At 36.4% G+C, this 24,458-nt stretch overlaps 2 protein-coding genes across 6 annotated transcripts in view; one reads left to right on the top strand and one right to left on the bottom strand.

Annotated features, from left to right (window-relative positions):
• The window catches only part of LOC136840157 (glutamate-gated chloride channel-like), a 500,113-nt gene that overhangs the window by 112,471 nt on the left and 363,184 nt on the right, over positions 1-24,458 (bottom strand). The window lies entirely within an intron of this gene.
• LOC136839962 (uncharacterized) lies at positions 7,361-13,725 on the top strand. The gene is made up of 6 exons (XM_067106236.1): positions 7,361-7,498; positions 10,183-10,518; positions 10,726-10,908; positions 11,161-11,295; positions 11,633-12,247; positions 12,762-13,725. Exons 2-6 carry the CDS (start codon positions 10,183-10,185, stop codon positions 13,605-13,607), a joined length of 2,115 nt encoding a protein of 704 aa, XP_066962337.1. The 5' UTR covers positions 7,361-7,498; the 3' UTR covers positions 13,608-13,725.

The raw sequence follows: 24,458 nt of genomic DNA, 5'->3' as shown, positions 1-24,458 counted from the left end.
CGCCAATGCTAACCTTAGATTTTGTAACGTTAATTAAACATAACTCTAACCAAGAAAGAATTTTAAACCTTCTCTGTGCAGTTCCACATTCCTTCATGATTAATCTATTTTACCGAGAATTATTTTATGATCAATCATGAATTTAATGAACAGGCAAAGTAAACTGGCATTACGGAGTAATATTCCCCAGCTCTTCCGGGAATCGAATCTCACTGCTCTTGGTACAGAGGGGTGCCTATAGACCCTTACTTCAAAGGCCCTTCTTCCTTTGCGAAAACGATGGGCAAATATTGGCATAACTGCTGAGTCTCGTCGGTAAAAGAGCGTTTTAACGGGCTTATCCGTGCTGTTTTTTCAAACCTTAGAGAACTTTGTTTCTTTGATTGGTTTTCTAACTATTTTTCAATGTAATTTTAAGTATATTTTTCAAACCTCATAGAACTTTGTTTCTTTAATTGGTTTTCTAAGTATTTTTCAGGATGATTTTTAGTATATTTTTCAAACCTTATAGAACTTTGTTTCTTTAATTGGTTTTCTACTTTTCATAGTAAACTTTGGCATATTTGTCAAACCTCAGAGATCTTTGTTTCTTTAATTGCTTTTCTAACTATTTTTCATAGTGATTTTTAGTACGTTTTTCAAACCTTACAGAACTTTGTTTCTTTAACTGCTTTTCTAACTATTTTCCATTGTGATTTTTAGCATATTTTTCAAACCTTACATTTGTTTCTTTAATTGGTTTTCTAACTATTTTTCATGGTGATTTTTAGTATATTTTTAAAATCTTACAGAACTTTGTTTCTTTAATAGGTTTTCTAGCTATTTTTCATTGTGTTTTTTAGTATATTTTTCAAACCCTATAGAATTTTGTTTCTTTAATTGTTTCCTATCTATTTGTCATTGTAGTTTTTAGTATATTTTTCAAACCTTATAGAACTTTGTTTCTTTAATTGGTTTTCTAACTGTTTTGCACTGTAATTTTTAGTGTATTTTTGAAACCTTATAGAACTTTGTTTCTTTAATTGGTTTTCTAACTATTTTTCATAGTAAATTTAGCATATTTTTCAAACCTTAAGAGAACTTTGTTTCTTTGATTGGTTTTATGACTATGTTTCATAGTAAATTTTAGTATATTTTTCAAACCTCATAGAACTTTGTTACTTTAATTGGTGTTCTATTTTTCACAGTAAATTTTGGTATTTTTCAAACCTAATAGAACTTTCTTAGTATATTTTTCAAACCTTATAGAACATTGTTTCTTTAATTGCTTTCTAACTACTTCTCACAGTAATTTTTAGTATACTTTTCGCAAGACTGTACGTTTGTATGCTCTTATAACATGTATGTGTGGATGTGTGTTTGTGTGGGTCTGTGTACATAATCTAGCTTACGACTTTACCCATACATACAGACAAGGAGAGTGTGAAAGGGTGGGGGTTTTTGAGGGGGGGATGAAATCGATACGAGGGCAAGCTCTTATAACACGAATCCATATATACCCCAATTTCGCTAACAAAATGCGTCGCCCACGCTGGGGCTTATTAGCAGCTGCGACATCTCTCAAACGTTGCATAAAACTCCACTGCATTTGATCTCCGATTTCAAATTCATTATTCTGATTTCCAATAAAGCCAGCCTAGCGGAATCAGCGTAAATAACTACTTCGTGACGCTGCAAATGAATCTCTTGGCCCGGGGACTGGAGTCCAGCTTGATTTATCGTGCTCTAAAAGTTTAAATAAATTTCAGATAGTAGATGATATATATATGGCATGGGGGGCACACGCGCAAAAGCTCTTACACACCAATTCTATAAAAAAAAATATGCATGCATAGTTAAACGTATATATACATGAATTCATATGTATGCTCTTAGTATGGCAGAATAAATAATTGGCAGACTAAATGAAACGTGGTTCGTTAGATCAAATCTTCTGTATAAGAAAAATTTTGTTTGACTTGTGTAGTTATTCTTCCGGGGAGGGCCTAAAAAAGGGGTTGTGATGAATTATTAAACAAAACAAATAAATAAGATAAATACATAAAAACCGTAAAACGAAAAGTTTCCTGAATTCTTGGATCTCAGAACTTAAGGTCACTGCGTACAGAAATGACGTGAAAAGGCGCACGGTAGGTTATAAGCAGAGCATTAGGAGCAACTGCAAAGTACCGCCCAAAAGTTGCGTTCGAGGAAACCTAGGGCCTAAAAACAGTTGCGTCTTCCGAGAGAGAGAGAGAGAGAGAGAGAGAGAGAGAGAGAGAGAGAGAGAGAGAGAACTATAGTGCCATTACGTTGCACAGAAGGAAAAAGGCAGACCTGCAGAAGCTTTGGGTGGTGGTTTTTGATAGAAGGAAGGAACTGGTGGAAAGAGATAAAGTCAGACGACTCACATTTTCTTTTTACACGGGAGGTCTTAACCCCAACAAGTTTAGTTTTGCAACTTTCGTGCGGTTTTGGAAGGAGCCCGATTCAGAGTACAATGGCACTGGACGAAGGTTGTGGTTAGAAGAGCCTGAAGGTGATGAAATATGCTGATAGTAAGGAAGACCAAAAGTACTGACCGCTTTTCAAAACGGTCTGGAATTCTCGGAGGATGTTTACTTATCTGTTCCAGATTTGAAATGTCGATAACTTCTAGACTTCCACAATGCGTTCTGGAAGAATCCACGCTTTTGAGAAAAATTTATGTAAATCTAAACTAATTAAAAAGGGTCGTGAAATTATCGATTAAATGTAACCTGAACTATTATGGATGAACTCATGGGCAAAACTTAAACTTCATATATTTACCTAATCTCAGGTCCTAACGACTGGCCTCGTATGCTAAAGTCCTTAATACTGTAAGTTGGAATTTTAATTAAAATGTAAGCTGCCTAAATTGAATGCCATTAAAAAAAACCGTTCATTTTTAGAGAAAGACAGGTAATTGAGCCCAATAAAGAACTAGATAAAAGGTGTACTTCTAAACTATCTCGAGTTGTTAGACGCTAGCTCGTAACATCGTAGCTGTTGAAGAATTACCATAGTTTTTTCAATAATTCCTTCTTTATTAATTACGGTCCTAAATCTAATTCTCAGAATATGGTATTAATGTATATCTGAAAGGGTGACAAACAGACAAAACGATTAAAATAACAGAGTGGTTATAATTCGATAAAGGCTCAAGCTCAAATGAAAGGGCTTGTGCAGAAACAGATTAATAAATAGATTAACTTCTACAAAGTAATTATTAAATAAGTAAAGGATTCGACCTTTGTTTATATCATATGCAGAAATAAAAAGAAAATAAACATGAAATGGTAATGATTTCAGAGACGGAATTATCATTTTGCTGTCAAAAGTTTCTTTTGTATACATTTTCTCTCTCTCTCTCTCTATATATATATATATATATATATATATATATATATATATATATATATATATAACTGAATCACTGGAACGTGATGAATACTCTGTCTCCATTGTTTCTCTCGTGGATTTTGTCTTTATATATATATATATATATATATATACGTATATATATATATATATATATATATATATATACATATACATATATATATATATATATATATATATATATATATATATATATATATATATATATATTTATTTATGTATAACTGAATCACGAAAAATATGGGTGATGAATATATATACAGTAAAGACAAACTCATTGTTTTCTTTTCTTATTGGATTTTGTCTTTTATATATATAACACATACATATATATTTATTTATTTATTTATGTATATAACTGAATCAATGAAAATATGGAACGTAAAGATGATATTATATGCCAGTAAAATATTAAACTCATTGTTTTCTTTTCTTCGTGATTTGTGGTTCTATATATAACACATACATATACACATATTGTTATAACGTAACACATACATATTCATAATATATATAATATATATATATAAGAGTTATATATATATATATATATATATATATATATATATATATATATTTAATACACATGTTGGCGAATCACGGTGATGTGATAAATAGTCATATGCTACGACACAAACGCATTTGGCAGAGGTTCTGGTATCGCCAAAACGCGAAAAACACCTGAGTTCGACGGTGGGTTGATGTAGATGGTATTCATTTATACCTCTCAGGCTGACTGGTTAGTGTGTCATCAGAAGTCCTAGTCCGTCGCTGGTTGCCTTTGTGGACAAATTCCCTTCGTAATATATAAGGAAAATATATATTACTGAGGTAGAGTGAATTGGATATTAAAGAAGTTTATTGATTGTATATGAATCACGGTGATGTGATAAATAGTCATATTATGGTGGTTCCAACATGGCAGAGGTGGGTTATAAACGTGGTGGGCTGATGGAGATGGATTCATTTATACCTCTCTTGTGGCCGAATCTTACCCCCGTCCGTCGCCAAACGGTGACTTTATTATCACCTGCAGCTTTCTTTGGTCTGATATTAAAGGACGTTTGTACGATTGTATATGAATCACGGTGATGGTGATAAATAGTCATATTATGGCTACGTATACAAACGCACTACACGCCAACATGTGGCAGAGGTGGTGATATCGCTCAAACGCAGAAACACCTGAGTTGACGGGTGGGCTGATGGGAGATGGTATCTGCTTATACCTTCTCTTGTGGCCGACTGGTTAGTGTGTCACTGAAACCTGATTCCCGTCCGTCGCTGGTTCGATCTCACGACGGTGGACTTATTATCACTAAAATTCCTTCGGGTAAATATACATGAAAAATATATTGGCCTGGAGGTAGAGTGAATTGATATTGTATGACGTTTGTGAAGCTGATTGTATATGAATCACGGATGTGATAAGATCATATATATATATATATATATATATATATATATATATATATATATATATATATTGAGTGAGTGGTATATATATATATATATATATATATATATATATATATATATATATATAGGTTCCCAGATCTGCCTCCTGAGCTGAGGATGGGCGGATCACGCCCGTCAGAAAACCTAGTGTGCCTTTGTAGACAAATGAAAGGAATTACATACATAGTAATTAGAGAGATAAGTTGGGTGGTTCCAACCAGAGTTATAAAGGGCAGGGAGACAGTAATCTTATCCCAAATGAATTACAGCTTTCTTTACTGGTCCGGAGACATAGAAACCTTTACTTTACTGACTCACTGCATGCGTAAACTCTCGGTATTTTGAACGTCACCCCTGAAGGCTGATTACCTATCTCTTGGTGCTCTTCCCCTGACAGCGACCATGGACGTCATTTTGTTGTGTAAACAACGGATGTGTTCATGAGTTCTAAAATGACCTACAGCAATAAAAGGCCAACATTAGCGGCTGCTACACACTGACCTTGTACAGCAGGAATGGATCAGAGGCTGAAGTCGGGTAAAATCAGGATTTGTTAAAAAAATATTTCGTTTAGATAGAATACAGTATTACTAATTTCGGGGCCTCCTTCCTTTATACGAAACAAACTGTTAGACGGAAAAACTGAATAACAATAAAATACGCATATGTATATACAAAGGAACAAACTGCTACTCTGAGACAGGCCAACAGTCTCAGAATTGTTTTGCACAGATTCAAATTACAAGAAGCAAAATACCGTTTCATAGAGTGGCCAAAACAACCTGGCCACAGGTGGTACAAGCCAGCCCAACTCAGTGCGGTCCTAAGCTCGGATAAATAGGGAGGATTACAGTCAGGAAGGGCTAAAAAAAAAAAAAATGAAATAAGTAGCTAAAGCCAGAAACAGCTGGAGGAGGCTAATTAAAAACAGCAACCCAGCCCATGGATTAAGGAGCAGAAGATAATGATTCGCCAGAAAATTCCATCATAGACTGATTCATTGATTAATCACCCCTTAGGGGGGTAGGGCCGTCAGTGCACCTCATGCGGTGCATTGTAGGCATTACTTAAGGTTGCAGAGTGCCTTCCCCTAGCCAAGCCCCTTTCGTTCCTTTTACTGTACCTCCTTTCATATTACTCTTTCTTCCATCTACTTTCCACCTCTCCTAATTGATTCCTTGCAGTGCAACTGCTGGGTTTTCCTCTTGTTACACCTTTCAACGCTTCTACTGTCAACTTCCGTTTCAGTGCTGAATGACCTCATAGGTCACAGTGCTCGGCCTTTGGCCAAAATTCTATACTCAATTCAATTCATTGATTAATCTGAAACACCGATGGAATAGCTAGCTAATACCCTCTTAAACAACGTATTCATAGCCAGCAAAACTTATTTCTTTTATCCCATTATTCCCTTGAAGGTCAGGTTTAATTAAGACCATACAAACCGATCATATCGACCCTACCCTTTTTAGAGTCGACCGAAACAAGGTAATCGGACAAATAGAATTCAGTCGGATAAATAAAATTCATCAACAAAATTACGTTTCTTTATCCCTGGCAACTTTCACATGATTTCATAATTAGAGGGATTTATGAATCCTTTTCGTGTAATCCCCTCTATATTATATAAAAACGTGTCCACAGAATGGGGCTGCAAATGAAAGAAGACTCAGAACGAAAGGGGATTAACGAAATCCTTCCATGTTCTAGTTCTCTGGGTGTGTGTGGGCGTGAAAGAATGGGCAGGAGCTTTCGGCAACTCGTAAAAGGGAAAAGAGCGCGATCAATGATTAGATTAACAAGATGAATCGTGAGACGGAATAATTATCCACTTGTCTGCCAGAGAGAGAGAGAGAGAGAGAGAGAGACAGAGAGAGAGATTGTTGAAGTTCCTTAGCTGCTGGGAGACACTTGAAATTCTGAGAGATTGAGAGAGAGAGAGAGAGAGAGAGAGAGAGAGAGAGAGAGAGAGAGAGAGAGAGGGAGACTTGAGATTCTTTGGCTGTTGGTAGACAGCATTTGAGTGTCTTCCTGAACAGTAATGAGAGAGAGAGAGAGAGAGAGAGAGAGAGAGAGAGAGAGAGAGAGAGAGATTCTTTGGCTGTTGGTAGACAGCATTTGGTGTCTTCCTGAACAGTAATGAGAGAGAGAGAGAGAGAGAGAGAGAGAGAGAGAGAGAGAGAGAGAGAGAGAGAGAGAGAGATTCTTTGGCTGTTGTGACAGCATTTGGTGTCTTCCTGAACAGTAGAGAGAGAGAGAGAGAGAGAGAGAGAGAGAGAGAGAGAGAGAGAGAGAGAGAGAGAGAGAGAGGGGAGAGAGAGAGAGAGAGCACCTGACGATACAAACTGTACACTGAGCACATTAACTTTTCTTGAAATGTAATATAAATTTTTAACGATCTCGCGTTTGAAGTGAAATTGTCTGAAGAATTGTTTGAATAAAAAATTGAGCATATGACGCATACAAAGAAAAAGCAAACCTTCGATGAAAAAAAAACTAAACTACATTAAACAATCTTGAGAAACCATTCCCTCCTCGTCGACTCCTCCCATCAGCTGCTTCGTGGAAGCCGAACAAGGTTTCATCTTCGGGAGTAACTTAACAACAATCGCCTCATTCTCAAAGTTCCGGGCTTAAGGTAAGTTCAGCTCTCTCCCCCCTGCGTCTGGAACGGGGCTTCTCTCATTTCCAGGGACTTCCATGTATGTTCGACAGACGATGGTTGGAACTTTGGCATTCATGAGGGAACTCTGCGTTCTATTACTATTGATGGGATTTGTCTCTATGGGTAAATTTAGTTGTTCGGGTAAAATTTTAAGTAGACTTCAATGGGATCCGTTCGAGTGCTATTGTAAATGGTTTCTGTGTCAACGACGAAATCCGATTAGCAATGGACGATGTAGTAGATTCCTTTTAGCTTTTCACATTAGAAATTTAGTTTTTACGAAGTAGAAGAGAAGTGCCCCAAAATAGTTTAGTTACATAATTTAATTAAGAGCCAACACCCACGCGCCATGGTTAAGTTATTTGCTCCTTAGTTCGCCTCTTGTTTATTTTTTACTTTAAAAACCATTGCATATTATTTACTGACCGACAATTTTTTTTGAAAGCTGTTAGATCTTGGATGAAGCTGCTTTGAAATGTTCTAGAAGGATTGTGTAATGGATTTGAACTCGGTGAAAATTAGAGCAAAGTGTAATTATACAGAAAAGCTTGTGAGGCTCCGTGTTTAGTACCAGCCACTCAAATGAAAGCAAAAACGTAAACAAGACTGTAAATTCTAAAATTATGTAAATTTCTCAAATTATCTCTTTAAATTTCTCAAATTAGCTCTTTAAATTTCTCAAATTAGCTCTTTAAATTTCTCAAATTATCTCTTTAAATTTCTCAAATTAGCTCACCTGTACTGCATTATATACGCTTTTCTACATCGTTAAGTCAAATCTTTTTAATAAACGGTATTTAAGCGAGGACCTCTTCTGTAATTACCGAGCTAAGTGTTTTAACTGATGGGCCATAACCTATGCCAATTCCTCAACGAAAGGCGGTAAATGATATTCCGATCAACGTAAAAAAATTTAAAAAATTCTATTGGTCTCTTGAATTCGAGCGTATCGACAATAATTTACTATCTCGACTTTTCCCATCAAATTTTACTTGTATTTCTTACTGACTCCTATACCGTTAACGCAAGAGTTTCATTATTTCTAAGCCAAATAGCCCCATAAGTACTTTTAGGTCGTTAACTTTCCTATACAGATTTGCCTTACAAAGGTAAAGATTTCTGTGTCTACTTCAGTGATTTCCAAACTGTCCTATTCACAGTTCACAGTTTAGCTTTCATCCAAGCAATCTCGTAAAATTGGTCCTCTCCCAAATGACGTGATTCAGCTTTCAATGTTTTATCATTTTTAGCGTAACAAATCTTTTTCTTATAGGCGGCCCATTCCTCCCTGCCGTTTTTGGTCAACTGAATCGGCTCGTTACCGAATGATTAAGCCCTTGAGTGTGGCAAGAAATTCCTTTCCCACAAAAACTCAGCATACGTTAATTCAACCGTTTCCTGACAAACGAGTCTGCTAAACGGGTTCAGTTTGACGCGAACGGTAGTCGTTTAGAGTATCTTAAGAAAATAAACCCAGTAATGCAACCCTAGTACACATGTAATACTTTATAACTTGGCTCCGATAGTTATCTGGGTGCCACTTTGCAACCATGGTATCAAGTCAAGTTTCAAGTATTAGGACAATAGACTGCCAGGGTAAAAAAAGATATTTCCGGTCATAGATAGTACGAAACAAATCAAGTTGAAGGCCCCTCCAAAATTAATATACATATGTCTGTTATTTTTGGATTAAAAAGCATGGACACTCTTAAGTTAGCGATCAATGCTGTAGAATTGCATTAAGTAATTAACCTTGAAATGTCTACAAATCAGTGTCAATTTTGTGCCTTAAGAATGAAAGCAGTAAAACCATCAATTTATTATAGTTTTAGTTTGCATTAGTCTTTCCGACCAAATTTTATTCGTAGTCCGTTTGCATGGCGTAAGCTTTTTACCATTTCCACTTCTCCAAAATTACTGGAACTGTTTAAGCTATACTTGGCACACGGCATTCTTTGGTAAAGGAGATTCTATTTTATTTTTATTTTTTGCTGAGGTTCATGCCCCTTTCCATGGGGTGATAATCCAGAATACTGAGAACAGGTTAGGGCTCCTTAAAATTTCTTTAGAACTACCAGGCAAGTATTGAGAAGCTAAAAGAAAGCTTCGTTCTGTAGTGTAGATTGTAGTTTTATTTTTTTTTAACCTTAGCCAACAGAGATGGGATGATGCCCGCTGTCGAGGTCATAAGTTTTATGTATGTGGCAAAATCTAAAGAAGTCTGCATAAGAACAATATTTTCATGTTTGTCAAGTTAACATGAAATTTTCATCTAGTGCCCAAAAATTTAAAACCTTGTCTTCCTAAGTCCATGCTGGAACCATAATTGAGCTCAAGACTTATCACAGAGGAATATTTAGGTAAAGCACTGCCAAGATGACACAGGCAGCGAGTGGTCTGTGAGCCTCTTATTAGTTTTAGGTTAAAAATGTAAAAAAATTGGTTACTCCAACTCCTGGCCATTTTAAGTAACATTTATACATAAATTTGTTTTGAATGAGTCCTGATAAGCACTGGGATTAGAAATCCTCAACATTAATCAAAACCCTCCTTAATAGTAAGATAGCGGGATCTAGACACCCGTCCATATAAAGAACTATAACATAAGTTGTACATAGCTAACTTCATTGCATCAGTGTCTTAAAATATCTTTCCAGATGTACATTGCAGCGGTAATCATCGCGCTCCTCTCGCTAGCCAGGAGCACATCCCAAGATGTCTTCCAAAAGAGGATCAATCCCGAGGCGTTGTTCAAGAAACTAGTACAGTCCTGTGATGGCCACAGCGGAGGCTGTGGTGAAGATGCCAAAAATTTCTTGGCATTGGAAGACAAGGATACCTCTGAGCACACAGATCCTGAAGTCCTTTCACAGCAAAGAGATTCAGGTTGCCAGCCCTACACCCACGCCTGTGTACCTTACTACCAGTGCATTGACGGTGAAATAAATACCTCTGGTTCTGGTTTAATTGACGTAAGGAGCAAGCCTTTTAGGGTAAGTTTTAACTTTTGTTTGCACTTGGACACCTTGAAGGATCCAAATTTCTAAATTCCTTTCACTGATGGAGCTGTTAATAAATCATTCATTAACAACCATGTTTAGGTCTTGTGTAATGGATTAGTCTTGTTATTCTTGAAAATTTAAGAATGTGGTAAATACTAAATTCCTGTAAATTACTAAAGAAAAACTAATCTCCTTTAGGAATGTACGGATCCACAAAATCCTACTGTACCAGGCGTGTGTTGCCGAATACCGGGTGCCACAACACCTGAACCCGAAAAGCCTTGTCCAGCGGGCTTAATTTGTGTAGAACGAAAACAGTGTAACGCAGATGGTACAATTAAAACAGATGGCAGTGGGATCATTGATATAAGGTCTCATACAGTAAGTGTTTTTATCGCAGAGTTCTTAAATTTAAAAGAGTGCTTTTGGTCAAAGTAGAAACCAGTAAAACCATTATTTTCATATCAAAATCATGTCTATGTAAATCGCGGTTTTCTGAGTCCTGTGACCAATGTGTCTATACACAAAAATAGTAATTGCATGGTAACCTTATTGTTTAAATATATGTGCATAAAGTTTTTCATTGACCACCCTTACTGGTAAACATCCATTATCAAGAAATTTTCTTTGCAGAGGATTCAGCCTTGTCGTTTAAATACTAATTCCTATGAGAGTGGGGTGTGCTGCAAACCTGCACCACTTGACATCTGTCCAAATTACAAAGACTGCATACTGAAACTTGAGTGCCGTAGTGTGAATGAGCCCGAGGTGAGTATTAAATATTCTGTATTTTTCTTGTACACTGAAAAGAAATTCAGTGAGGAATAATTTGTATCTTATGACAGTAACCTAGTACAGACCTCCTTGAGTAACTTTTAAGTGTTTAAAAATTCCTATTAATCACACCCTTTGGTTACATTTAACTTTATTGTATAGAGAAATTATAGCTATTACACTGTACATCTATATCTACTGCCTGCTACTGATTTTAACATGATCCCACTTCTCAGAATCTGCAATAAACTTAAAAATAAATTGTGCCTTTTTACTTTAAAATTCAGTGGAAGGAGGTTTTAATTCCAATAATTTTTTTTTCCTTTTCTAGGAGTGCTACATAGACAAACGTAACAATGTGCTGGGAGTTTGCTGTGATCGCCTAATTACAAACGTTTGTCCAGAGGATTCTGAGTGCCTTCCAGAGTCTGACTGTCTAGGGGAAATTTGGGACAGTGCCCGACACTTTGTATCTTATAGGCCAGGTGGTGACTGGTACCCTTGTACTCTCCCGGATAGCCGTAGCAGAGGCGTCTGTTGTCGCAGGTCAGATCCTTGTCCAGGGGACTCTGTATGTATTCCAGAATCTGACTGTAGAGGTGAAATCTGGAACAGAGCACGGACCTTTGTACCATATAGACCAAATGGTGACTGGCACCCTTGCTTTAGCCCAGCTGGCAACATAAGGGGTATCTGCTGTCGCAGGTCAGATCCTTGTCCAGGGGACTCTGTATGTGTTCCAGAACCTGACTGTCGAGGGGAAATCTGGAACAGAGCACGGACCTTTGTACCATATAGACCAAATGGTGACTGGCACCCTTGCTTTAGTCCAGATGGCAATGTAAGGGGTGTCTGCTGTCGCAGGTCAGATCCTTGTCCAGGGGACTCTATATGCATTCCAGAACCTCACTGCAAAGGTGAAAGTGGGAACAGAGCACGGACCTTTGTACATATAGATAAATGGTGACTGGCACCCTTGCTTTAGTCCAGATGGCAATGTAAGGGGTGTCTGCTGTCGCAGGTCAGATCCTTGTCCAGGGGACTCTGTATGCATTCCAGAACTTGACTGCAAAGGTGAAATCTGGAACAGAGCACGGACCTTTGTACCATATAGACCAAATGGTGACTGCTTTCTGCTTTAGTCAGATGGCAATGTAGGTGTCTGCTGTCGCAGGTCAGATCTCTTGTCAGGGGACTCTGTATGCATTCAAACCTGACTGCAAGGTAGAAATTGGGAAACAGAGCACGGACCTTTGTACCATATAGACCAAATGGTGACTGGTATCCTTGCTTTAGCCCAAATAGTAATATAAGGGGTGTCTGCTGCCGAAGGGAGGATCCTTGTCCAGGGGACTCTGTATGCATTCCAGAATCTGAGTGCAAAGGTGAAATCTGGGACAGAGCACGTACCTTTGCACCATACAGACCAAATGGTGACTGGTACCCTTGCACTAGTCTAGATGGCCATAGCAGGGGTGTCTGCTGTCGCAGGTCTGGAGATAGGGGACCCTAATTACATTCCAGCTGCCGAGTGTGGAATACGAAACTACGGACGTGGACAAAGGTCCCGGGCCACTCTAGGAAAAAACGCAGCATTATTTGGAGAGTTTCCCTGGCAAGCAATTCTGTTTTTCAGAAATTACACCTACAAATGCGGGGCCTCCATAGTTGGGAATAGATGGTTGATTACAGGTGCTCACTGTGTTACTGGATACACGCACAAAGACTTCAGGGCACGTCTTGGAGAATGGCAAGTTGATGTATATGATGAACCACTTCCATACTTGGATGCTGACATTGCCTCCATCTACGCCCACCCGAACTTCAACGCAGATAACTTACGGAACAACATTGCCATTATTGAGCTAGAAGCTCCGGTCAAGTTCCAATACCACATCAACGCCATATGTCTGCCAGCATACAGTCAGACGCTCAGTCCAGGGTCAGTCTGTGTTGCCTCTGGATGGGGGAAAGATGCTTTCACGGGAAGCTACCAAGCTGTTCTGAATCGAGTGGAGGTGCCCTTCGTAGGGCACGATCGGTGCGAAGAGCTTCTGAGGAAGACAAGACTAGGAAGATTCTTCAAGTTGCACGAATCCTTCATGTGTGCCGGAGGAGAGGAGAACAAGGACGTCTGTACCGGAGATGGAGGTGGACCCCTAGCTTGCCAGGATTTGTCAACTGGCAAATACTACCTTCAAGGAATAACTTCATGGGGCATTGACTGTGGGCAAAAGGATGTGCCCGGAGTGTATGCTGATGTCCGGTTCTTCTCCGAATGGATCAGAGGCATCATTTACAGATAAACTGATAATGTTGTTTTTATATAGTTAAAATTATATTTTAAGCTAAATCAAATAACATATTTTAACATTGGGTCACTCGAAAAATTGAGTTTTAAAATATACTGCTTTAATTATTAAAGCTTTTTATTTCTTACACTGGAAGTACTGGTACAATCGGGTATAAGAGAATCATGGTCACCTCGTAGAAAATGAACTAATAAAAGTACTTTAATTGCAAAGCCGTTTTAAAATTAAACCAATTTTTTAACGTAATAACTGTGCATTCACGTATCAGCAACTGAAGATAATACAGCTGTGCAACACCAGTCTGGACAAAAGCAATGCCAAGCGATACGGTTGCACTGGGTTAAAATACTCAAACGCTTGTTTTTAAAATAGAAAGCCAAATACGTTTTCGGAACGTTTCTGACTAAAAACTGACGTTAGCATGTATATACATATATTTTAAATATATAAATAAAACTTCTAAAATATATATATGACAAAGTAATATATATATATATATATATATATATATTATATGGGTTAAAATACAATATATATATATATCAATACATAATAGCATATTGTTTATAAATGAGAGCTCCAATATATATATATTATATATATATATATATTATATATATATATATATTTATCTGGAATATATTAAATATATAAAACTATATAATATTATGATATGTTATGAAATAATAAAGCTATGTATATATATATATTTTATATCTATATATTAAATATTATATATATATATATATATATATATATATTATATATATATATATAAATAATATATATATATTATATTATATATATATATTATATTATATATAATATATTATAATATATATATTATATTATATTATATTATATTATATATTATATTATATATATATATATTATATTAAGTATATAGTATATATATATATATATATATATATATATATATATAAATAATATACTTTTTCAAAAAATTACCAAATGGTTTGTAAAATCTTGCCTGAAGTTTCTCTACCTGTAAACTGAACTCAAATCATGACCGAAGTTTTTCTTGTATTAAGAATGCGTAGAGAATTATACTGTATAAGAATACATTAGTGAAAGGACAACTAAACCTGGCAAAATATTTTGGCTAATTGGAAACTGCTACGCAATGATTATTTCATACAAGAATGGAAAAAAAGCCTTGGAGTAATACTGAACCCTTCAAAAGGGAGAACCGAAGTATATGTATTATTAGGTAGCCTCAACTTGACACTGTTTCAGGAGGTACCGAAAGCCGGTAAAACTAGCTTTACACATCTATCTATATATATATTACCGACCCAACGTCCGTTTAAACAACACTAGTGACATTTATTACCTGTGCGGAGTTTCGGTTTAGATATCAATAAAGATAAAAATAATCATCGATATCTTTCGGGACATTTAAGCAACACTAGTGACATTTATTACCTGTGCGGAGTTTCGTTTTAGACACTAATAAAGATAAAAATAATCATCGATACCTTTCGGGAAATCCACAGTTTGAAACTCTACGGAAGAGATAAATTGAAAACGAAACCGGTGTGAAAAATCGAAGGCGTTTTTAGTATACGGGACATGGAAAGTCGAGCTGGGGGAAGTGGACAACGTCATGCATAGGAAACTGAACGTGAAACCCAAATGGAGGGAATGAATTTTATACATTTGTCATTTTAGTTATTTTAAAATACTGACTCATCAACATTTGTCATTTTAGCTATTTTAAAATACAGGCTCATCAACATTTGTCATTTTAGTTATTTTAAAATACTGACTCGTCAACATTTGTCATTTTAGTTATTTTAAAATACAGGCTCATCAACATTTGTCATTTTAGTTATTTTAAAATACAGACTCATCAACATTTGTCATTTTAGTTATCTTAAAATACAGATTCATCAACATTTGTCATTTTAGCTATTTTAAAATAGATACATCAACATTTATTATTTTAGTTATTTTAAAATACTGAATCATCAACATTTGTCATTTTAGTTATTTTAAAATACAGACTCATCAACATTTGTCATTTTAGTTATTTTTTAAAATATATACTCATCAACATTTGTCACTTTAGTTATTTTAAAATACAAACTCATTAGTGAGTTTAAAACTCAAAACACAAAATGATAAGAAATCGTGAATTTCTAAAGTATATTACGACATTTACAAAGGAAACTAAACGCAGAAAACTGTCAGGCTAAAGTAAATAGCATCAGAAAAAACACTACTTAACTTCTACAGGCAAACGATAGAACCTTGCCTCACCAAACCGTCCTAGTTTCATGTAAGAAGATTCAGAAGACAAAATGTCAAGAAATAAGTTCACATAAGAATATTCTAAACACGGAAAGTAAGAAAAAGAAATTGAATTCATTTCCTCAACCTTCCCGCATACGAGATGAGAATCTGTATGAAGGTGACCTTCCCTACCTAGAAAGAAAGGAGAAAAAGGAATAAAGCAACAGCAACCAACATAAAAAAATACAAATTTAATACCCTCCTCCCCTCCTTCTCTCGCCTTATTTTCCTGAGGGCGACTTAACATCCGAAACTTCCCGTCCGCAGCTGCAACGCTGAAGGGAACCCAGGCAATAACGTTCCCGCCGACAGCCGCCTCCCACGGGAAAACTTTACACAGCGAACGCGCCCTAGCAACTCCTTTAATTAACCAACCTTCCCTCCCAGAACAAACGGGGTACAGGATATTAGGGATTTAATGAATATTTGTTAATTTACTAAGGCCCCAGTCATACAGGATTGGCACTGCGTGACCTCGAGGTCGTGTGGTACTCCTAGGACAGAAAAAGAATTCCTGATTCTAAATCGTTTATATTTATTTTATTTCTAAGAAACTCATGCAATGAATGCCATTGCCAAGTTGTAAAGGACATTGATTGGTAATATATACAGGGAGCTTTTTAGGTTTTACCGACTTTTAACGACCTATTGTATCCCATTTCTCCTCAACATTGCAAATTTGAGACTAAATCTACAGATATTTCCACATATACTTTCTATATGAACTTAATGTAACGCAGAAGTTGGATCACATGCAGATACAGTATGAGCGTTGTTACTTGTCCTGTGACGCCCAAACACTTAAATGGAATGGAATGGAATGGAATAGAAACTTAGGCCAGAGCCAGCACTGGGACCTAAGAGGTCATTCAGCGCTGGAAAGCCATTGAGTAGGTTTGAAGGTGTAACGGGAGGAAAACCTGGCTGTTGCACTTTGAAATAATTATTAACATGTTGATAGAAAGATGAAAGAAAGAGAATATGAATGGAGGCATAGTAAAGGAACGAAGAGGCCAAAGCTAGGGCCGAAGGGACGCTGCAAAGAACCTTTTTGTAATGCCAGTGCACCCCTTAGGTGCAGTATTGACGCGCAACCACTCCTAACAGGGACAAACACGTAAATGCAATAACTCGTAGGATAACCGGTAGGGTATATATCAAATTGTGCCCATTAAGGCATTTACCAATACCCATAAAAGGTATAACGTTAATGGCTTTTACAAGTCATAATTGAAGACGTTATAGAACAACAGGTGGAATTTGGTTGTATTCCAAAATCACCTCCCTCACGCATTAGTTTGAATTTCTATAAAGAAGATATAAAATGAGAGAAGTGGCGAAGCAATGAGGGTATTAAGATTTCTGTTGAAGGCCTGGAAAAATAAAACCGGGCCTGTGGAAGCAAAAGATTGTTTACCTGCAAGTTATACCAGTTCTTTATGGATTTGCGAATGTTTATTATACAGCGAGTGAAACGGACGTATGAGGAACTTCGTCCGAAACGCTATTATATTCCCATTTTCGGCCAATCTCTACAAACTAATTAAGTCCTTTTCCATTATGTTACTTTAATATCGTAACATTCTCTACTTTTATACTTCTGAGATCTTACCTTATCTTTCCCGGTTGACATAATATCGTTCTTTCATTGATCATTTCAGTTTCTGCAGGGTGTAGCCTGTCAAATGCCTAGACGTTCCCATAATTTTCTTTAGATTTCATCCTAAAAAAAAGCGTGAAATATTCACTCTTTTTAGTTAAAAGAAAGTTAAAGAATTCTGACATTTGAACTTGTCGTTCACTTTTGAACAAACACAACAAACATTGCCACACATATATTACATACATACACATATGTTATACATATATATATATATATATATATATATATATATATATATATATATATATACTAACACCTCAACTTAAAAGACCTCAGCTTATCAGGCTAATTTTCTTTCTGGTACATTATCATAACGGTTTTTAGCCAAGCTGCCTTTTGAGACGTGACGAATTTTAGGATAAACATCTTAAATTGAACAGTAAGTGTAACGTACAGTTGGTTCAACTTAAATTACGTCAACTGTAGGCTATGCTGAGGGTCTTCGTTACTTTTCAGAAGTGCAGACTGTATATACATATATATATATATATATATATATATATATATATATACATATATATATATCATATATATATATATATATATATATATATATATATATATATATATATATATATATATTAAGTTATAAATATATATTACACACACATATACAGTTTAAAATTAAAGTAACTTAACAAAAATTATTCTTAGCCTCTCAGACATAAAACACTTATGAATAGTACCCACAGTCTACGCACGTCTAAAACAATGGAAATAGAAGGTTATTTTCTTGAAGAACCGGCAAATGCCATTGGGAGTGGTTTTCCGTCTCGAAAAAACTCTGGAATAAATTTTCGTATTTTTTTATTTATACTTTCTTTTCGTGGTTACCACCTATTTTCCCAATGTTTCTCTGAGTTATTTATCTTTTTCGTATTTTCTTGTTCACGGTTACTTTTTGCGGTTAATATTTATTTTCCCCGTGTTTACCTGATTATTTGTTTATTTCTTTTTTACAATGAATTGAGGACTCGGGTAAAAGAGATGCCTTAAAAATGACCAAATATATCTTGGTTTTTTGTGTAGAGAGGGAAGACATCGTAGATTTACATCTTGCACGCCGAAGGTCTGCATCTCAGCATTACTACTTTAAAACCTAAAGTACGCTTAGTACTCCAGAATTAAGAAAAAAAAAAGCAGACAACTTCGTCACATAACTTACTTGCTCATTTTAGCTTTACAGCCATAAAGTGTACTTGCAATATAAACATGCACTGAGTTTCTTAAACACGCAGACAAGATAGCTGTACACCTAATTCTTTCACCCGAGGCACGACGACGAATAAACCGCCTGAAAAATAGTATTTCCCAAGACCAAGAGAAAGAGAAAGTCTGCTCACTCCCCCGCAAATCGCCCATGTAGGCGGAGCTTTGTCTGCCTCCCTATTGCGTCAGCAGGCGAATTGCCGTAATGAGCAGGTGCCTCTGATTTACATCATCGCTCAATTTACCCTAGTGGAGTAGGGGCTCACCAATTGTAAACATTGTCTCTCTTGGCCTTGGTATTTCCATTCGTATGTCGTCCCAGTGGCTCAGTGGTAAATCTCACCTCACAAAGGAAAGACCAGGGAGCGACCTGTAGGAGAAAAACGATCAGGCTCGCTTCCTCTGGTGACCTCAGCAGTGAATTTTGTATCGGTTGGTTAAACGACTGTGTGTCGTCGAAGGGCATGGGGCTATCAATCGCATCCCGAGAATTCTTGTTGAGAACCGTCCGGTCAACAGCCTTCGTAGTCACTCGCCCGAAGGCTAAAATCCGTATATTAAAAAAAAAAAAAAAACTCGTACAATGATCGTCCTTCTCCACTGATCTCCTTGAGGAAAAAGGAAAAGAAAGGGAGAAGTCTTACTTAAATAGCACACATCACAACTTCCAAAGTCAGAGGCACGAGGAAACCCGTATGAAAGGATATCTGGAGGTAAGGTAAACCATTTGAAAGGATACCTTAATCTAATGATAATATATGCAAGGAAAACTATCCAGTGATTTTTTGTATGCAAAAGCACTTCTTAAATGGTTCTAGGAAGTAAAAACTGTATTCTGGGAAACTGTATGGATAGAACAATTCATGCTCGGAAAACTATATGGAAGGACTGTTTGGTAAAAAAAGGAACAGGGAGGGGAAACTGTAAGAAATGTAACAAAGCATGGAGAGAAAACTATACAAGGAAAACTGTTAGCTGGGAAAGTGCTATGGATACAAGGGCTTGCAGGGGAACCTATAAAAGAAGGATATCCGTCGGCAAGGTAAAACTTTATAGAGGGAGTTTCTTATTTGCCAAAGAAATAATTATTAACAAATATAATATTCGTACCCGCACGTGCTTTGCGTCAGGCGCATCAGATAATGCACACTGACTAAAACAACAAACAAACACTAAGAATCCAATAGTCCTTTACCTTTAAGCCATCCAAATGTTTACAGTGGCTCCCTCTCTAAATCCCGAATTAATATCCTCCACGCCTTCCAGCCGCGTACATCTGAAGTGCGCTGGTAAACGCCTGGCTTCTTATTTAACTTGTACTTTTTTATTTTTAATAAAACAGCCCAGAAATGGAGAGATAGATAGACGGACAGATAAAAAGAGTCACAGAGAGGTGCACTCGAGACATCGATTTTGATAGTGAATACCGCATTCGCCATCGCGTTCCACCAGCGTTGCGATCTCTCTGGACGAGAGTCGATGATTCTTAACAATCTTACCTGCGGCTACACCAGAGTTTACTTTTTGTAATCCCACCCCACCCCCATTTCTGATTGACGCTGACTGCTTGTATTAACGCCAGAATGCGCACAGACTCGATACTTATACGTGGGAGCCTATGTTTTTCTTTTCAATCGATTCCCTTCTCACCCCACCCAACCTCCCCCTCTCGTCTGCACTTTTGTTCATTATTTTCAAGACTCCAGTACTCATCTTGACTCTCATTCCTGAAGATTTTCCGGTCGTGATTAAATAGGTTCTAGTAGACGACTTTGGCTTCGTACTCCTGAAGTATTTTTTGCCAGTTATGTAGCAAAATCTGGGTTTAAAAACGTGAAGAAATATGCTAGTCTCATTCTACGTCATTTCCAGTGGAAAATATTTCGCGGGCATGGCGGCGTAATTTCAGGAGATTGCGCTCCTCCTTACTTCACTCAATTGCTTCCCCCTCCTTTTCTCCTTATCTTCCATTTTTGCCTCTTTTATCCCATCTTTCGTTTTCCTCGTGATTTTCATCCCCTTTCCATCTCCAAAACAGAAATACAGGCATTACAGGTTTCTTCCTGGAAAGAAACCACTGACAGAGATTACGAGCAGTACAGTAGTGTTGGGAAGAAAAGTCTTATCTCTCTCTCTCTTTCTCTCTCTCTTTCTCTCTCTCTCTCATATCTCTCTCAGTTTTTACCTTCATGTTAAGGCCCTCGTGGGCTTATTTCAAGACTGCATTGACAGGCACTTCAAAAAGCTTGGGAGATATTTTTTATCGTTCTACTCGACCTCACTAAACTCTGGAAACAATGAGAAAATCTGTTTCCTCACAAAAGAACACGTAGGTGATAACTAGTTTGAATAAAAGTGAAAATTTTATACATGAAGATTTAAATAATTTTAATTTAATACACTTGAGCATATAACAGGAAATATATGAAGAACTGCATACAAACACACACACGCACACACACATATACAGTATATTATATATATACAGTATACATAATATACTATCATTAATTTTCCCACACGACATCTTTATACTTTCCAAATCTCAGCCTACAAACACCCAAATGACATCTGATTCACTACACCATTAGGAATCATCTGCGCTTAAGGTAAATAATGTAAGCGCGCATATCCTGACCAAGATTCGAACTTACTGGGTTCGCATCCTGGATATGGTTAGTGCAACAATCATGTTATTCCCTTTGGTAACAATTATTCTCAGAAGTTATAGGTTACTGAGTGTTAATATATATATATATATATATATATAGTATATATATAGGCTACTAATATGAGTATATATATATTATGATATATATATATATATATATATATATATATATATATATATATATTATATAAGGTATATATATAAATATATATATATATATATATATATATATCCTATACTGTATATATATTAACCTGAAAGTACTTTTAATTATTTAGGTCAGACACAAACAAGCATTCTGTATATTGTAAAGTTTGCGTATTTTTCAGATGTTACTTGTATGTTTAGTGAACAAATAATATTATGTGGAATTGACGTCATTTTAACAAACTAAACAAATTCAGGTCCGAAAGAAAAGGAATTCATATAATGTACAATCATGCACGGAGAGAGAGAGAGAGAGAGAGAGCTTTGAGATAGAGAGAGAGAGAGGAGTCCTTTCAGAGAGAGAGAGAGAGAGAGAGAGGAACTGCTTTGAATCCAGGACGTGGAATCCCGGAACAGGACGGAAACCTTTGCACTGTGAAAATATAGACGTGGAATCACGAATATATTTAATACCATGAATATATATATATATATATATATATATATATATATATATATTATATATGTTATATATATATATATATATATATATATTTCTGACAGGACCTCATTGAAACTGGATGGTATCAGATGGAGATATTTATTCAAAAAAAAGTTACAAGTTTTCCAGGGGTTGTCACCTCATTGTCAACTTTCTTGGCAACAATGAGGACTGTTAATCCTGGAAGCTTGTAACTTTTATTGAATAAAATAAATGTCTCCGCTAGACACCATTCAGTTTCAATAAACAGATAATTGTGTTGATAAAGAACTTATATGGTAACATATATATAATGCACAGATAATTGTATATATATGATATTAATATATATATATATATATGTAATTTTATAAAAGCATTTTTTCATTGCAAACGGATGGCTCCTACGAAAACAAAGATACATGATTACTATCACATTCATATTCTTACAGCTTACAGCTGAATTATGTGCAGAAAACATCCACAACATCAGCTGCTTCATACACATGTACAGAAGGCTCATCGAAACTCCCCCCGACCCCGACGCCCCCTCAGCCCTGCAATATGATTCACATCTATTTTTCAAGCTCCCACATTACTTACAAATTAAAGGCCTTTTTCCCACTTCCTCCTTCGCACCACCTCTCAAGCACTTTCTAGGTCTTCATCTGCTCTTTCCTCTTGACTTCAAAATCATACATTCTTCTCACTAGACTGTTGCCTCCCATTCTTCCCATACGACCAAGCCATCTATAAATATTGGGATCCATCCTGTCACTTAACGTTATCCTTTGACGTAATTCTAAGTATCTCTACAAATTTGCTCATCCATTCAATTCTTCTTACGCCATGAAATCCACAAACAATTTATCTCAATAGCTTCAGTATTTTCTTTTATCTAAAGTATTCAAATCTACTTAAAGGAAACATCAATAGTTGAAGGAGTAAGAAAAACACTATGCAGCATTCCAAACTGATCTACAACACTCTTTCTTTCTCCTTTCTCGACAACAGAAACATCCAAACAGGCACACCCGTAGACACGTCCTGAAGACAGGACACCATCTCCCACTTCTTTGTTCCCACAAACAAAACATCCCGAAGCAGACGGAGGGCGTCACCAGCAGGTGAAGAGGAGCCCAACAACGGCGGGAATAATGGAAATGAGATCGCACGTAAATGCCCTCGGTGAATGGGACGGCGAGATTTATGGAATCAGACGCTGCCGAGATAAGAATATTTGACGCAAATGACGACAATGGGGAACTCTATTCACTGGAAGGAACTTCGTTAGGATGGAAGGGCAGCGATATTTATTCTATTTATTTCACCATTTAGGAATATTCTTTCGACTGTTCTGTATACCAAGTGAGGGAAAGAGAACATTGCAATAGTTAAAATGCCAATTAGAATATGCTGTATATACATTTATACATAAACATATATGTATATATATATATGTATGCATGTATGTAAGGTATATATATAATCTTTGTAAGTGTATATATATCTCTCAGTAAACCAGTTGGTCTAAATTCCTGCCAACTAATATTTAATTAAATAATTACATAACCATTTTTTCTTTCTCTCTCTTTCACATTATTCTCACACACACAATATATACAATATATATATATATATATATATATATATAGATATATATATATATATATATATATATATATATATATATATATATATATATATATATATATATATATATATATATATATATATTGTGAGTGTGAAGAGAGAGAGAGAGAGAGAGAGAGAGAGAGAGAGAGAGAGAGAGAGAGAGAGAGAGAGAGAGAGAGAGAGAGAATGGTTATGTAATTATTTAACAGGAATATTAGTTGGCTGATTTAGAAGCTACGACTGGCTTCACTAGGAGAGAGAGAGAGAGAGAGAGAGAGAGAGAGAGAGAGAGAGAGAGAGAGAGAGAGAGAGAGAGAGAGAGATTTTATGAAATTCAGACTGTCAAGCCAATCGCTGGGACACTTTCGGCTATTCAGCGCTTAAGACAGCACCAAAGGGAGTTGGAGTGGTTGGACAGAGAGAGAGAGAGAGAGAGAGAGAGAGAGAGAGAGAGAGAGAGAGAGAGAGAGAATAAAGCAGATAAAGTAAAAGGATCTAAAAACTGGAGAAAACCCTACGGGGAAGAGAGAGAGAGAGAGAGAGAGAGAGAGAGAGAGAGAGAGAGAGAGAGAGAGAGAGAGAGAGAGAGAGAAAATTGTAAAGAATTTTAGGCGAAACAAGATCTAAGTAAGGCCGCCTCATTCACGTCTTCGAAGGAATCATCAATAACTGTATCTGCTCACGGCAAAGAATGATGGACTCTCGCAATAAGAGGTTTCCCTT

Source organism: Macrobrachium rosenbergii, chromosome 7 (genome assembly GCF_040412425.1).
Source record: "Macrobrachium rosenbergii isolate ZJJX-2024 chromosome 7, ASM4041242v1, whole genome shotgun sequence".
Lineage (NCBI taxonomy): Eukaryota > Metazoa > Arthropoda > Malacostraca > Decapoda > Palaemonidae > Macrobrachium > Macrobrachium rosenbergii.
The sequence above is the reverse complement of the archived record's forward strand: the minus strand, read 5'-3'. Positions and strand labels throughout refer to the sequence as shown.

What these genes read in the sequence shown, in the direction of transcription:
- LOC136839962 (XM_067106236.1), top strand. Translation starts at nt 10,183, where the DNA reads ATGTACATTGCAGCGGTAATCATCGCGCTCCTCTCGCTAGCCAGGAGC. An exon ending in TAAGGAGCAAGCCTTTTAGG is followed by an intron (nt 10,519 to 10,725) that starts GTAAGTTTTAAC and finishes AATCTCCTTTAG; the next exon opens with GAATGTACGGATCCACAAAA. An exon ending in TTGATATAAGGTCTCATACA is followed by an intron (nt 10,909 to 11,160) that starts GTAAGTGTTTTT and finishes TTTTCTTTGCAG; the next exon opens with AGGATTCAGCCTTGTCGTTT.